This window comes from Aethalodelphis obliquidens, unplaced genomic scaffold, assembly GCF_003676395.1.
Source record: "Aethalodelphis obliquidens isolate GAN/ISIS:26980383/991018 unplaced genomic scaffold, ASM367639v1 scaffold48, whole genome shotgun sequence".
In the NCBI taxonomy this organism is placed as follows: Eukaryota; Metazoa; Chordata; class Mammalia; order Artiodactyla; family Delphinidae; genus Aethalodelphis; species Aethalodelphis obliquidens.
Genome location: NW_020837992.1, coordinates 4004619 through 4019107, shown reverse-complemented (window position 1 = coordinate 4019107; position 14489 = coordinate 4004619). Strand labels below are relative to the sequence as shown.

Here is a 14489-nt window from a genome sequence, read left to right as displayed (position 1 = left end):
CATAAACAGGTGCCTAAGGAAAACTTGTATTCTAATATGGAACTCTCTTGAACACCTTTTTTTTTTCTTTTTTCTTCTAACGGTATGATAGTAGGCCATTTGATTATTTTTATGGCTTTAACTTTACAACAATGAAATATTCATAAATTTTAAAAAGTATTTTTCTTTATTTGATGCGGGTGGGATACTGGAGAAATGAAAGGTCAAACACCTATTGAGGAATCCATACTTGTCTATATATTGTGTACTTTTATTTCAAGAACTGATTTAAAATTCCTAAAAGGATGCTATAATAAGTTATTATGCCATTTTACAGACTGAATTAAGTGAATTTCAGGGAGGTATGAAACTTGCCTAAGGCTATCCAGCTACCAAGCGGTAGAAGTGAGAATTAAATCCAGGTATACCTATCAAAAAAAAACAAAAAAACAAAAAAACAAAAAAAAAACACATTATGCTATATATATGGAATCTAAAAAAAAAAAAAAAAAGTGGACATGAAGAACCTAGGGGCAAGACGGGAATGAAGACACAGACCTACTAGAGCATGGACTTGAGGATACAGGGAGGCGGAAGGGTAAGCTGGGAGAAAGTGAGAGAGTGGCATGGACATATATACACTACCAAATATAAAATAGATAGCTAGTGGGAAGCAGCCGCATAACACAGAGAGATCAGCTTGGTGCTTTGTGACCACCTAGAGGGGTGGGATAGGGAGGGTGGGAGGGAGGGAGACGCAAGAGGGAAGAGATATGGGGATATATGTATATGTATAACTGATTCACTTTGTTATAAAGCAGAAACTAACACACCATTGTAAAGCAATTATACTCCAATAAAGATGTTAAAAAAAAAAAAAAAAAAATTTTAGGCCTTCCGTGCCTGTTTGATTTTGGGTTGCTTATGCAGTCTCCATCATAAGGCAGTACTGAGCAGTGCCTAAGCCTGTTTGACCACATACTAGAGACTGTTGTCAACTTCTCTAAGCTTGTTTTCTCATTTGTAAAATGAGAATTGGAAACAATGTGTCTTAGTGCTTTTATCATTGCTTTAAGTTGCCAAAGTTTTGCTATGAGGTGCCTGGAAGTGGTTTTGGTTTTATTCTGCTTAGAGTCTTGAGAGCTTTTGGAATCTGTTGGTTGATGTATTTCATCAGTTTGGGAAAATTCTCAGTCATTATCTCTTAGAGTATTTCTTCTGCTTCCCTCGCTCTCTCTCTCTCTCCCCTCTTTTTTATCATATGTTAGAAGAGTTTAACATGTCTCAAATGTCTCTTAAATTTGATCTATATTTTACATTCATTTTTCTCTTTGTTCTTCAGTTTTAATTAACCTTTCTTCCAGTTCCCAATACTGTCTCCTGCTACATCCAAATCACTGTTAAACCTATCTATTGTGCCCTTAACTTTAGATATTATATTTTCCCATTGCAGAATGTTTATTTTACACCATTTTTATAGATTCCAATTCTCTGTTGAAGTTCTCTATTTATCTTTTCTGTTAGTATCTTAAATATATTAAACACTTATTTTAAAGTCCTTGTCTGCTGACTCAATTATCCAGATCTTTTTTATTTCATTTTCATTTCTCCTAATTTGGTTATAATTTCTTGCTTCTTTCCATATCTAATAATTTTTTATTATATGCCATACAATTCAGATGATATGATCCACCAAAGGGAGGGTCTCCTTTTCTGATAGGCAGATTGGTTTGAAGTGATCACATCCTCAGCCTATGAGGGACTCAGCCTATGAGGGACTGATTCTGTAAGACTCAGTCTACTTCTGCTCTTGTCTCTGCTCCTTGGAAGTGGACCTTCTGGGTTTTTGATTTGACAGCCTGGTGGATCTTTGTTTCCTCAGCCCTGAGAGACTGCAGGAGAGCCAAGTCTGTCCTTCAGCAGTGTCCCAGTCCAGCAACGTAGCCTCCTTGCCCACACAGCTTCAAAATGAGCTTAAATGTCGTAAGGAGGACACTGGCTGTATGCTTGATACAAGCCTCTTCCTGTGATGGGTTTGTTGTCCAAATACCATAAGGTTCAGGGAGATCTCATTTTGTACTTTGGAAGCTTGGGGTCTAGCTCCCCAGTCTCACCTGCACTCCCAGAAATCAGCAAATGGCTCTTGGGAAAAACTGGGTCAGCATTTGAGGACTTCCAATTTCCAGTGCATTATCCTAGCTTACCACAACTATTGAAAGCTTTGCTAGAGTCTCTCTTTCCTGGCAATGGTCTTTTATCTGTGTCAAGATGGATCCTCAGCCCAGATGGGCCTCAGAATGGTTTGCCTTCACTCCCTACCCCCAGGAATTTTAGCTGAATATTCAGCCCTAGTTGTTCCCCTGAGGGAACAACCTATGCCTTTAAAATATGATTTAAAAAAAAAAAATCTACCCAGTTTTGCAGTCATTGTCATGGGAGCACTGGCCTGCCATGACTTCCTTGGGCATTGCCATAGAGTTGTAAGCTCTAAATAACTGATGATTTAATAAAACAGGGGAAAGTAAATATGAAGTGGATCAAATGGCTAAATTTTAAAATATCAAAATTTACTCACAATTAAATGAATTCAACAATTAAATGAAATTTTCACCACTTATACTATCACATCTCCATATCTTAATAACCATTTTCATTAATGGTACAGAGAACAAAAATACAATATTGGTGGGACAGTAAATTGGTACAATTTCTTTGGAAACAATATTGTTAATGTTTCAAAAGTTTAGATGCATATACCTTTGACACAGTAATTATACTGCAAGGAATTTATTGTAAAAAATGTATTTGCACACATGTACAATGAACAGATATACAATAACACTTACTGTAGCACCTTTTGTAAAATAATTTTTTTTAAAAACTAGAACAAAAACTAAATTCCCTTCAATAGGAGACTGGTTAAATAAATAATATATCCATACAATGAATATGATTTAAAAAAAGAAATATGTATATGTATATTTATTTTCTAGAATAAAACACAAAAATTCGTAAACAGTGGCTACTTCTGAGAGTAAGATTAGAGGAGACTTTTACTTCTCATTTTATACAATCATCGACATGGTTTTAATATTACCTCACTATATTTATGTATACCATTTATATGAAAAAACTATTATTAACAAGCAATAGTATTTAATAGAATCTAATTTAATAGAATCTAATTTAATAGAATCTAATTTAATAGAATCTAATAGAATAGTATCTAATAGAATTCAAGTATAACTATAAAAGTAGTATTTGCTTGAATTATATTGGCATTCAAATATGACACTGCTTAAATAAATGCCACCTCCTGGTCCTGTGCAATGTTATAATCCAGCTTCATTGATCTTCTAAATATCTCTTCAAAAATATACTTAAAAAGCAGTTCTAAAGATTCTGAGAGTACAGCCTGAGTATCAAAAAGCACTGAGGGAAGAAGAGGTCTAGAAAGATGAAGAAGAGAGCATTCTCAATAAGAGAGAAATTCTAGAGGCAGAAAACAAATATAATATAATTCAATGAAGTCAACAGGTAGGCAAGAGTTTCTCTTCGTTGTCACAACATATATAATCATCATCTAGATCCCTTAGTTCAATCTAAGATTCTCTCCCAATTAAATAAAATAAACCACTTTATACACTCTTTGTATAAACAAAGAGATATCTATATTGACTTACTGAAAGTAACATGGTAAGAAACAGCAAATTTAAGCTAATTCACTAAAAACATGAGACATATAATGTGTATGTGTACGTGTGTGTGTGTATGTGTGTGTGTGTGTGTATATTCATAAAGGTCATGTGTGTATTTATTTATTTATATGTTACCATATGTTCTCCACATCAGTGGTTCGTCCTTTTTGGAAGTCATAGACCCCTTGTAGATTCTGATGAAAAACTGTATCACCCAGAAAAATGCAAATACGCATATGTACAACATTTTACATTCATTTCTCATGGAGTTCATAGATTCTCAGATGCCCATATATAGACCTAAAGGCAAGAATAAATCAGAAATATAACTCTGCAAACTGATTACCTTTGCATTCAGGTGGGGGGCCACTCCACTCTCCTTGGTCATCTCTTACAGTACAATTGATAGAGCTCTCTCCATGCAGGGCGAAGCCTTTAATACATTTATATGTTACAGATTGTCTATATGCGTAACTGTTTTGTTTCTTTTCAATCATTCCATGGTCAATTTCTGGTGGTTCTGGACATAAAATTTCTTTAAAAAAATTCCAACATATTTTAAATTAATTAAACTGGCAAAGTATTTTTATAAACAAGTAAGACTAAAATTTGTTAAAGATTTTATTTACAGAAAAAAACGTATTCTTCTAAATTAAGCATTTCATCTCAGAAGTGAGATGAAGCAGGGCAGAGATTTCCATTTAGGGAGTAAATGGACTTGAGTTTAAACCTAAGATGTACCCTTCTTCTTAGAGCAGAGAAGAGGGCTCTGCTTTTCATTCCAAGGAGAAAAGATGCCAAATGAAAGGAGTTGGGAATGTTAAGTGGCAAGTTTGGGAAACAGGAATTTTGGATAGAGCAAAAGATTTTAAATGTCAGGATTAGACTTTGACTTTCAGGATAAAATTTTTTAAGCATGTGTTAACTCTTGGCCTTTTATTTAAAGTAAATCTTACTGAGCAGCTGAATTTGTAAGACAAATACAAGCAGAGTATTGCTTGTTATATTATAAAAAGAAGCCTCTCCCTCGCAGTTGCCCTGATAAAAAATTCAATGGTTCCATGTTCTCTAGAGCCATGAAGTTGTTTTTCTTTCTTTCTTTCTCTCTCTCTTTTTTTTTTTTTAAGCAGGAAAGCAATGTGATCACATGTGAACATCAAATTATATTACACAAATACTCTTAAGTACCCAGAGAATACTAGCAATTTACGAATTACTTTTAGGCCATTGATCAAAGCAAGGAACAAGAACAAGTTAATCTGATTTACACTGGGCTGGGTGGGCGATGACAACACATATTACCATCAGTTCAGTTCCAACATTTTCTGAGCACCTAATACATACCGGGCATTGTTCTATAAATAGAAGCGAAAAACCGAAAAAGATACAGTTCCTCTGTCTTAAAATACAGTGGAAAAAGACATTCAAAGAGATCATTTCAATACAAAATGGTGAGGATTATCACAAAAGCATGCACAGTGGTGTGGAAAGAGAGAAGAGGGACAGTTAACCAGCCTGGGGGGTCAGGGAAAGCTTCTAGGAGAACTACAAGAGCAGACCCTTAAGAGGAAAAAAAAAAAAAAAAAAACTAAGCAAAAAACGGGCTGAAGGACATTCCAGGCAGAGGCAGTGTCACAAGGAATGATGGGAGGGCATGAAGAAGTCTGAGGTATCTGGACAACTACAGAAGTTTGCAAAGGATGAGGGCAAGACATAAGCATGGAGAAGCAGGTAGATCATGTCTAGCCTTGAACACTGTATGGAGGAGTTTAGACTTTGTACACAATGAGGAGACACTAATAAGCTTTCAGAAGGAAAGAGACAAGTCACATTCGTGTTTTAGATGGATCACTAGGTAGAGTATAGATGAAACATTAATGGAGTGTAAGAATGGAGGCTGGAGGCCACTGCAATCAGTATCACTTGTGAACTCGAGCAAATGGGACTCCTGCCTTAGCTCCCACAGCTTAAAAGGCCATGCTCTGGCCCTCCTCTGGCTGTGCCTCTCTCTACTAGATGGGGAATCTGCAGGGCTGAGGGGGTATGTTCAATGAGAGCGCTTCCCCCACCCCATTCTAAATCATGCTCCAGGAACTGGCAGCCAGAACTCCCTGTGCCAACACCCCTTTCAAGCCTTCGCCTGGTCCATATTCTTGAGGATGGTCTATACTGTGGATGTGTTCACCTTTAGGCCAAAGTTCAATGGAGTAGGGATAAGGGTTACAGGGGACGTGACTTGGGTGTGTAGGCCGAGCTATCCATTTACACACATCAGAGACCCCTCACAGTGCAAGAAGGGGGCGTTGACTTGAGAAACGTTGACTTGTCTTAGGCCAAGCGACTTCCATTTATACCCTTGTCCTGGACCCTGAAAATGTTAGGGGTGACCCTTATCACAATAGTCCAGACAAGGGATAATAAACTATATTAAAAGTGTCATAGGTGGAAGATAAAAGACAAGTTTGAGGGCTTCCCTGGTGGCGCAGTGGTTGAGAGTCCACCTGCCGATGCAGGGGACGTGGGTTCGTGCCCTGGTCCAGGAAGATCCCACATGCCGCGGAGCGGCTGGGCCCGTGAGCCATGGCCGCTGAGCCTGCGCGTCCGGAGGCCTGTGCTCCACAATGGGAGAGGCCACAACAGTGAGAGGCCCGTGTACCGCAAAAAAAAAAAAAAAAAAGACAGGTTTGAGAAATAGATTAAGGAGTAAAGGAAAATGATTTAGTGATTAGAAGTGAGAATATAAAGAGAGGGGCCCGGGACGACAGATATTATCTAGCAGGGATTGATTCCAGGCTAGCATGTACTAGCAGTCTACTAAAATTACTTTTAAAAAAGAAAATACTGGCAGAGAGAGAGGAAAACAGATCTTTCTGATACTGGGGCTTTGTTCAGAGGTAAACAACTATCACTCTTGATTGATTTATAACCAAGGATAATTTTTGAATATGTCCATTGTTCATTCGTTCTGTATATCCACACCTCCATATCCACATCCACACATGGACATCAATGCTGTCTCATGTGTTGATAGAGGCCAGGGCTGCATACTTGCGGTAAAACAGCTCATTGCTTAAGAATTTATACTTTCCACTTGATGTTTTTGGTACTGTCAAAACAGAAAAGTTATGTGGAAAATCAACCCTAGGAAAAGTAGGGCTTTAATAGGGATAATTGAAGACACTGGGGTTGCTGAGGACAAAGGGCTCTTTCCTGCAGGGTTCAGATGTCAGTGCTTGCTGAGTTGCAGAGACAGATAAAAGAATCAAAGAGGAAAATATGAACATCAGGATGTTCACCACAGAGTTGAAGATACCAGACAGAGAGTAGGACCTGGCCTAGCCATGGGCAAGCACGAAAAGAGAGTAGGTTTGCAGTGCAAAAGCTCTACTATGCTGGAATACGTGCTTGCTGTCCACATTTGTGACACTCATGACAGCAACTGCTTGTAAAGATATTGGCCTCAACTGGGAAACCACTTGTTCAGGCTTTGTGACAAGTTGTTGCCTGTGTTAGAAAAAGATATGGTCCAGCCCCTGCTTGCTTTCCATATGTGGTTCAGTATCACTTACAGCATCCCTTAATGGATGGTGGAAATAGGAAAGGTGATGGTGGGTAGTAGTGATGGATATTTGAAAATAATAATGAGAAAAAGGGAGAAATAGTAGCTATGGGAGGGCAGGGCGCCACATGGGTGTGGCTGGAGTAAACTCCTGGTTGGCAAGGCTTCATTTTATTTGTCTTCATATCAGTTGACCCCACACATTCCCTACCACAGAGTGTCAGTCAATAAATGCTTGATAAATTACACTGCATCTGCTCTAGTCTCCTGCTCCTAAAAACCCCCAAAACTTGCACTTAGCAATAATTTTAATGACAATGAGAGAAATAAAGCCAACTTTTTAGAATATTACATATATTTATTCCTCTCAATTTTCAGGAGACATATGTCTCTAATGCACATACATTTAACTTGATATATCCATTTAGGAAATTATCTCTGTGTCCTATTCCCCCCTTGAGAAGATAAGATTTTCAAGTACAGAAACCATACTTCTTCTTTATTATGTAAGGTTATTTCTCTAATGATAAAATAATATACCACACTTTAAAACACTTCTACATAACTACCTCAGTTAATAATCCTTAAAGGAACACATAGGTAACACTAGGCGTTAGAAGACTTATGGGTTTGAAATCAAGAGATCTGGGTTAAATGCTTTCTTTTGTCACTTATTTTGGCATACAGGATCAAGTCATACAGACCCTCTGATCAATGGCATTTTAATCCATAAAATTAAAAATTATGGGGGAAAAAAAACATATCTATTTTACTTGATTCTTAGAAGGAATGGTAAGATGACCAAGAACAATATAAACCTTAGTTTGTTTTTAATCCTTTATCCGCACAGGTAATAAATTAAGAAGCATTACTAATAGAGATCTTTAAATTACATAAAACACACACACATTGGAAGGTGAGGGTACTACAGATACATACTGTGGGTTATTCTTAAAGAGCGGGAAGCAATTTATAATTAATTATTCAGTCCCACACCTGAGTGCTTAGAATTTTTCAGTCTTACCTTGGCATTCTGGAAACGGATCACTCCACTCCACAGTATTTCCCGCAAGAGAACAGTAACTAGAAGTTGCACCAACTAATTTGTACCTAAAACAATAAGGGAAGAAAAAAAATTAAGTTCCATTCACATATATTTGACTTCCCTTAAATTCTCCAGATTATCATCTTAAAATATTTATGACACCAGTACATAGAGACAAAACAATAGTTGATAAAAGTCCATGTGGCAGTTTAAAGGAAAAGAAAAAATTATATCTAAAAGGGTGACATTAAAGAATAAAAAAGGGCTGCTTTGGAGGCGGCTGCGACGCTAGGATGAACGCCCCTCCCACCTTCGAGTCCTTCTCGCTCTTTGAGGGCAAAAAGAAGATCACCATTAACAAGGACACCAAGGTACCCAATGCCTGTTTGTTCACCGTCAACAAGGCAGACCACTCTAGGAAACATCATTAAATCGCAGCTGCTGATGGACCCACAGGGGCTGTTTGCTGGCTACAAAGCACACCCCTCCCCCCACCTTGGAACACAAGATCATCATCCGCATGCAGAGGGACTACAGCCCCCAGGAGGCCTTCACCAATGCCATCACAGACCTCATTAGTGAGCTCTCCCTGCTGGAAGAGTGATTCTGGGTGGCCATCAAAGACAAGCAAGAAGGAATTGAGTACTGGGCCGCACCCGGCCCTTTTCCAGGCACCAGGTGGACAAGAGAACTTCTTCCAGCCGTGGGCCTCCTTGTAGAAATTCCAGTGAGCCCCTCACCCCCGACACCAATGTGTCCTGTACATAGTTTTATCTTCCTAATAAAATGTGGCAGGAAAAGACCCAGCTGTGACTTCAAAGCAAATGGACCATCAGTTCAGTGGAGGTTGCGGACCTGTTCCAAAGCCACGCAGGGGCCTCATTTCAGGACTGGTCCAGAGACCCAGATTTCTGTCTGAGGAGGTGGCAGGAACAAACTCATTCTGGACAAAACCTGGGAACCTGGGGCTGCCAGGCAGCGTCTCAAGCAGAAGGAAACTGAAAACCCATGTGCTTCCAGGAGTCTCTGCTCTAGAAGACTCAGCTGCCAGGCCTGCCTCCCAGCAGCTCTCCCCAGGCTTCTCTTACATAGTAGAGTTTAGTAGAAATATTCACCGAAAAAAAGAAAAAAAAAGTATAAGACAGGCAAAATATTTTTGATTTGGGTAGGGCACATGTTAGAAAATAGTAAAGTGTTTTAAAACATTTTTAAAAGATACAGATGCTTAAATATTTTATATTTCTGAGTTCTAAAAGATCACTACAGACACCATAGAATAATAGAATGTACTTCTATTTAAAGGGTTCAAAGTACCCCCAGATTTAATATTAATGATATTAGTGATCCAAACATCTATGTTTAGTACAGGAGACAAGTGATAATGATAGTTTTATAAAGAACAGGGATACACACAGAGAATAAAATATCATAATTCAATTTGCAGATATTAACTGAGAGAATGAGTATAAAGGTTTTAGCAGCACCTGAGACACTGACAATACTCAGTGAGTAAGTTCCTTTTCCCTGCATAGAGAACTTATAAAAGATCTTAGGTCAGAATGATATTTTCACACTAGGAATAATTGTTTTTAACCCATGATATTTTATAACAGATTGTTCGTATATAGAAAAAACAAATGCAAATTCATTATTTAGGTAAAGAATGGTTTCATATTTAACACTGAAAGGATTTAATTTCTCCAAGGATCATCAACTTATCACAAGTATTTTCCTATACATATCACACTTAAAATTTTATAGTGAATCACATATGTACTGAAATCTAACCATTGAGAGAATTTTGGTGGTATTATAAGAAATCTTCCTTTCTTGCCCCATTTTACTAAATTTAACTGTGATGAGTTCATGATAAAGGATCTTTGAACAGAGGGGTGGTTTTATTGCTACTAGCTTGTAAACACTGGCTACAAATCTAAAAGCTTCCATCTTAAATCCTAATTTGTTTTTCCATTTGTTAAATATAGTGTTTCATATACCCAAACTTACCCTGTATTACATGAAAAATGGATGGGCGATCCAAATAATAGGTCATGTGTTATACTGACATAACCATTTTTTATTTCTCTAGGGTTAGCACATGATTTTTCTAGAAGAGAATACAAATAGATTTTTTAAATTAAATTATCAGGCACATCTATGCAAATTCATCATCTGAACCATTGATATTACTTATCCTTAGACTATTTAAATCGTACCTTCATTTTATCAGTTTCAAGAAAGCAACATATTTAGACTATACACTATTTGATTTTAGGTAACCTTAAACTAATTAAATGAGAAATCAGTGAGTAAAGTAATATTTCTAGCTCACAGGTATTTAGTTTCCCTAATTTAAAATAAAATGGTTCCAATGGTTCATTTAAGAATCATTCTAAATAATAACATGTACACATAGAGTTCCACTATGAGTGAAGGAAGAAACACTATTTTCCCCAAACACCATATGATTAAGAATACTCTTTAAAAATTATACTCACTTTTACAAAATTCATCAGGTTTGGACCACGTAAAATTCTGAAGGCAAGTTAGTTTTCCTGAGAGAGAATGGTCCCTCATGTAGCCCAAACGGCAATCATATTCTACAGTGGAACCTTCTGGGAAATAATTCTGTTTGGTATAAGACTTTTTGAGAGATGCAAAAAGTAGCCTGGTTGGAACATCACAGCTACCTAAAAGTATTAACAAAAGCAACAACAAAAAAATTAATATCACTTTATTTTATAACCTATATTTAATTATCTGGTCCTATATCACTCCTTTTTCTATACTTCTTTGTACATATTTGGTATTTATATTAATGTCACTATGGCACTGACAGTGTATCAAGCGTATTCACATATAAATTTTCATTTCCTAGTTACTAGAGGCCTGTGAAGTAGATTTGGTACATAGAAGTCACTATGCCCACAATTTAGAAAATATAACTCATTTAAGTTGCCTGGCATAGTTCTGGAACTGACTCAATGCCAGTTCCCTTATCCTGCCTCATGTAGCACAGGGGTAGATGATAACTGGTATTTCCAGATCCCTGGGCTAGTGTCCTGGACAACGATAATAGTTAACAATAATAGCTAATATTTATTGAGTGCTTCTAAATGTTTTACACATATAAACTCATTTAATCCTCAGAACAACCTATGGGGACAAGGATCAGATGAGCCAATGGTGGACCTAAAAGTATTTACAAACTGTAAACATCCAGGCAAATGTGAATTTATAGTGGCACGGTATAGTGGAAGAGGCACTGGATTTATAGTCAAAAGACTCAAGTTTCCACCCTGGCTCTCCTGCATAAGGGAGCTCCTGATCTCAAGGAAGTTGTTTAACTGGGGGCTGCTTTCTCAACTGTAAAATGTGGATAAGTCCCTAACTAACATCAGGGAGTTGTCGGAAGGATTAGATGAAGTACTATATGCAGAGGAGTTATAAACTCTAAAACATGATACATGTGCAAAGACTTATGTACTTCAACCTCCTGCTTTGTATCATGGATAGATAAAAAGTTAAAGGTGATCTCACACCTGATTTCAAAAAATACTTGTGGCAGTTTCTATCTTTACTGTAGCTTCCATTGCTCCAAATTGTTCAAAGGCAGGAATCAAGTCTTACCTTTATCTTTACTTGTATATGTCAAAGCTAATCTAGGGCTATGCCTATAATGATAGATTTTGAGATAAAAATTGAGAATTTTTAAAAATATCACTACAGAGTTGTATTGGGTAAGTCCTACTTTACAAAATGAAATTTAAGAAAACAGAGGATCTCTGTTATGTGTCTCAAGGTAATTGCCAAATGTAGTTATATATAATTTACTCCCTAAACAGTACCTATTGTTTATTTTTGCTATTACTCAGTTCAAGAGTTACAGTGTTAAGGGGGAAAAAAAACCCGTTAATGAAGTGCAGGACCTATTCCAGAAAGCAATGCCGTCAATTAGCTAGATTGTGGAGTGCCAACAGGTATACCCTGGCAATTAATAATGCTAGAAAACTATCGATTACCAGTCACTCCAAACAGGGATAAAATTAAACTTAAGAAACATTCCATTCCCATAACTTTTCTAAAATGAAATGAAAAACTTACGATTACAAAATTCTGCAAGCTCTGACCATTTATTATTCAGACAGACCACTGAGTCTGCCTTGCCAGGAACTTTTACAAAGCCTTTGTTGCATTTGTATGTTACTGTGCTTTGTTCGGAAAAACTTGTAAGAGCTCCCAAAGCTGGTTGGGCATTAGGTACATCTGGGGGAAGGCTGCAGTCACCTAGGGAGGAAAAAACAGAACTGAAGGAAATACAACTTTTCAATTCATTGCAGCATTCCTTTCCCAAGACGAATAAGGGAAGCAGCAATGGCTTTCTATGCCCACATAACATTCCCATCCAATGCTCAGCTGACATACCGAGAACTTGCTAGGCTTCCTGTGTCAATTAATTCAAAACTAAAATAGTCGAAAATAAATTCCTGCCCTTCGTTATCTAATATATACATACATATATATATACACACACACACACACACACATATATATATATACACATATGTACATATATAATATATATATAGTGCTTTAGACTTTCACATACATACTGTTGCTAGGCACACAATAAAGACAGACGCCCCCTTGGAACGTTACACCTGGAGGAGATGACAGCGCAAACTTGTAGCGCCAAGTCTGTACACGACTGGACCCTGTTGAGAGGTGAGAGTGGTCAACTATTTGGCCTTCCACCCTTAAGGAGATGCTGAGGATTCGCTCTATTCGAGCCCTACCTTTTGGCTTCCGGGTGTTTGCTCCCTGTACCCTCCACGCCTCACTCCTAAAACCCTGCCAGCTGCGGTCCAGCACAGCAAGCTTCCTAACTGCCGGCTAGCAGCGGAGAGCCTCTTCCCGTCCCCAGAGATCGTGCCAGTAGGAGCGCTGATAGAGGTAGAGGATTACGGGAACAATTAGGGATGCCGACATTCCTCAGCGACCCTGGTCCGCCGACTTTCCGGTTGTTGTAGAGACGGGCCCTGCCCCTCCCACACTGCCTAAATAAAGGTTTAGCCTGAGGGGTGGGGTGGGGTGGGGGGTCCCTGGGGGGTCCCCGACCCCCACTCACCCGACGCAGCCGGAGGACGCAGGAGCAGCAGCAGCAGCGGCGGGGCCAGCCCGCCCAGTAGGCGCAGCACAACTGGGGCGCTCCGCCGCGCGGGACTCATGGCGAGCGGGGACGGGGATCCGGCGTTGGGGCTCCGCGGTCTCTGAGGTTAAGACCAAGCAGGCTCGAGCCAGGAGCTGGAAGTAGGAGCAGCGCCCGGTAGTTCTTCAATTTGAGTTAAATTAGCGCCTTGGGCGGGGCCAGGGCTCTGAATCTCCGAAAGAGATGGGTGGAGAAGGACTTTGCTCACACCAGGTGCTGGGCTGGGTAAGGGCGGGGGCTCCATCGTCAGTGGCCTCTGGGGACCCAAGCAGAGGAAAGAGGGATCCTGGGCAAGGAGAGGAGCTCTCCGGCGCTGGACGCTGGTGGGGCGGGGGGAGCTGCAATGAGTCGCCAAGTGGAAATGTAAATATCTTAAGTAAAGTAAATTTCTTAAGTAAACAAAAAAATGGGGAACTGAAGAGAGAGCGGAATGGTTAAGAGGCGCAGGCTTTGCTCCCCGGGAGTCTGAATTAGTTTAAGTGGAAATTAAGCGCACTTGAGTGCTACAAAGCTTAGCTGTATGTGCGTTGGATTTTGAGTTTGCTCCCGGAGCTGAGAAATAGGACCCACCCAGGGACATGGTGTCTTCAACTAGGAGGTCTGTCAAATGCCAACAAGAGGATGGGAGAATAAAAACCACAGTGTGTTGTCTCCTAGGAAACTCTGTAATATGAAAACAGCAAGTGGGAAACCACCCCAGAAAACAGGTCAAGAAACACAACAGGGAGTGAACATTGTTTTTACCGTGTTTGCATGAGAATCGCATTCCTCTCCAGGGTTTTCCTTATATACCAAGGACACCTCTTGAATTCAACTTAGGGACTATTGTAGTGTGACTGCAGATAGAAAGTCACCATCCTGTGGAGTATGCGTGTGTGTCGGGCCGGGAGAAAGGTGACAAAACAAAAACTGAGCGCCAGAAAGCTAAATGGTAGTATGGTGGATTTTAAGAGGAAGGTTTGTTAGAAGACCTTAAGTATATGCCAGGGGTTTGCCAGG

At 39.0% G+C, this 14489-nt stretch overlaps 1 protein-coding gene and 1 pseudogene across 1 annotated transcript in view; one reads left to right on the top strand and one right to left on the bottom strand.

Annotated features, from left to right (window-relative positions):
• The window catches only part of CD55 (CD55 molecule (Cromer blood group)), a 30451-nt gene extending 16785 nt beyond the window's left edge, over positions 1-13666 (bottom strand). The window contains exons 1-6 of the mRNA XM_027082652.1: positions 13410-13666; positions 12386-12568; positions 10780-10971; positions 10289-10388; positions 8261-8346; positions 4003-4212 (exon numbers count right to left, since the gene is read on the bottom strand). Of these exons, the coding sequence (XP_026938453.1) occupies positions 4003-4212; positions 8261-8346; positions 10289-10388; positions 10780-10971; positions 12386-12568; positions 13410-13509 (871 nt within the window). The 5' untranslated portion in view covers positions 13510-13666. The remainder of the gene's footprint in view (positions 1-4002; positions 4213-8260; positions 8347-10288; positions 10389-10779; positions 10972-12385; positions 12569-13409) is intronic.
• Positions 8356-8942, top strand: LOC113607472 (DNA-directed RNA polymerase II subunit RPB11-a pseudogene; annotated as a pseudogene).
• Positions 13667-14489: the final 823 nt, after the last annotated feature.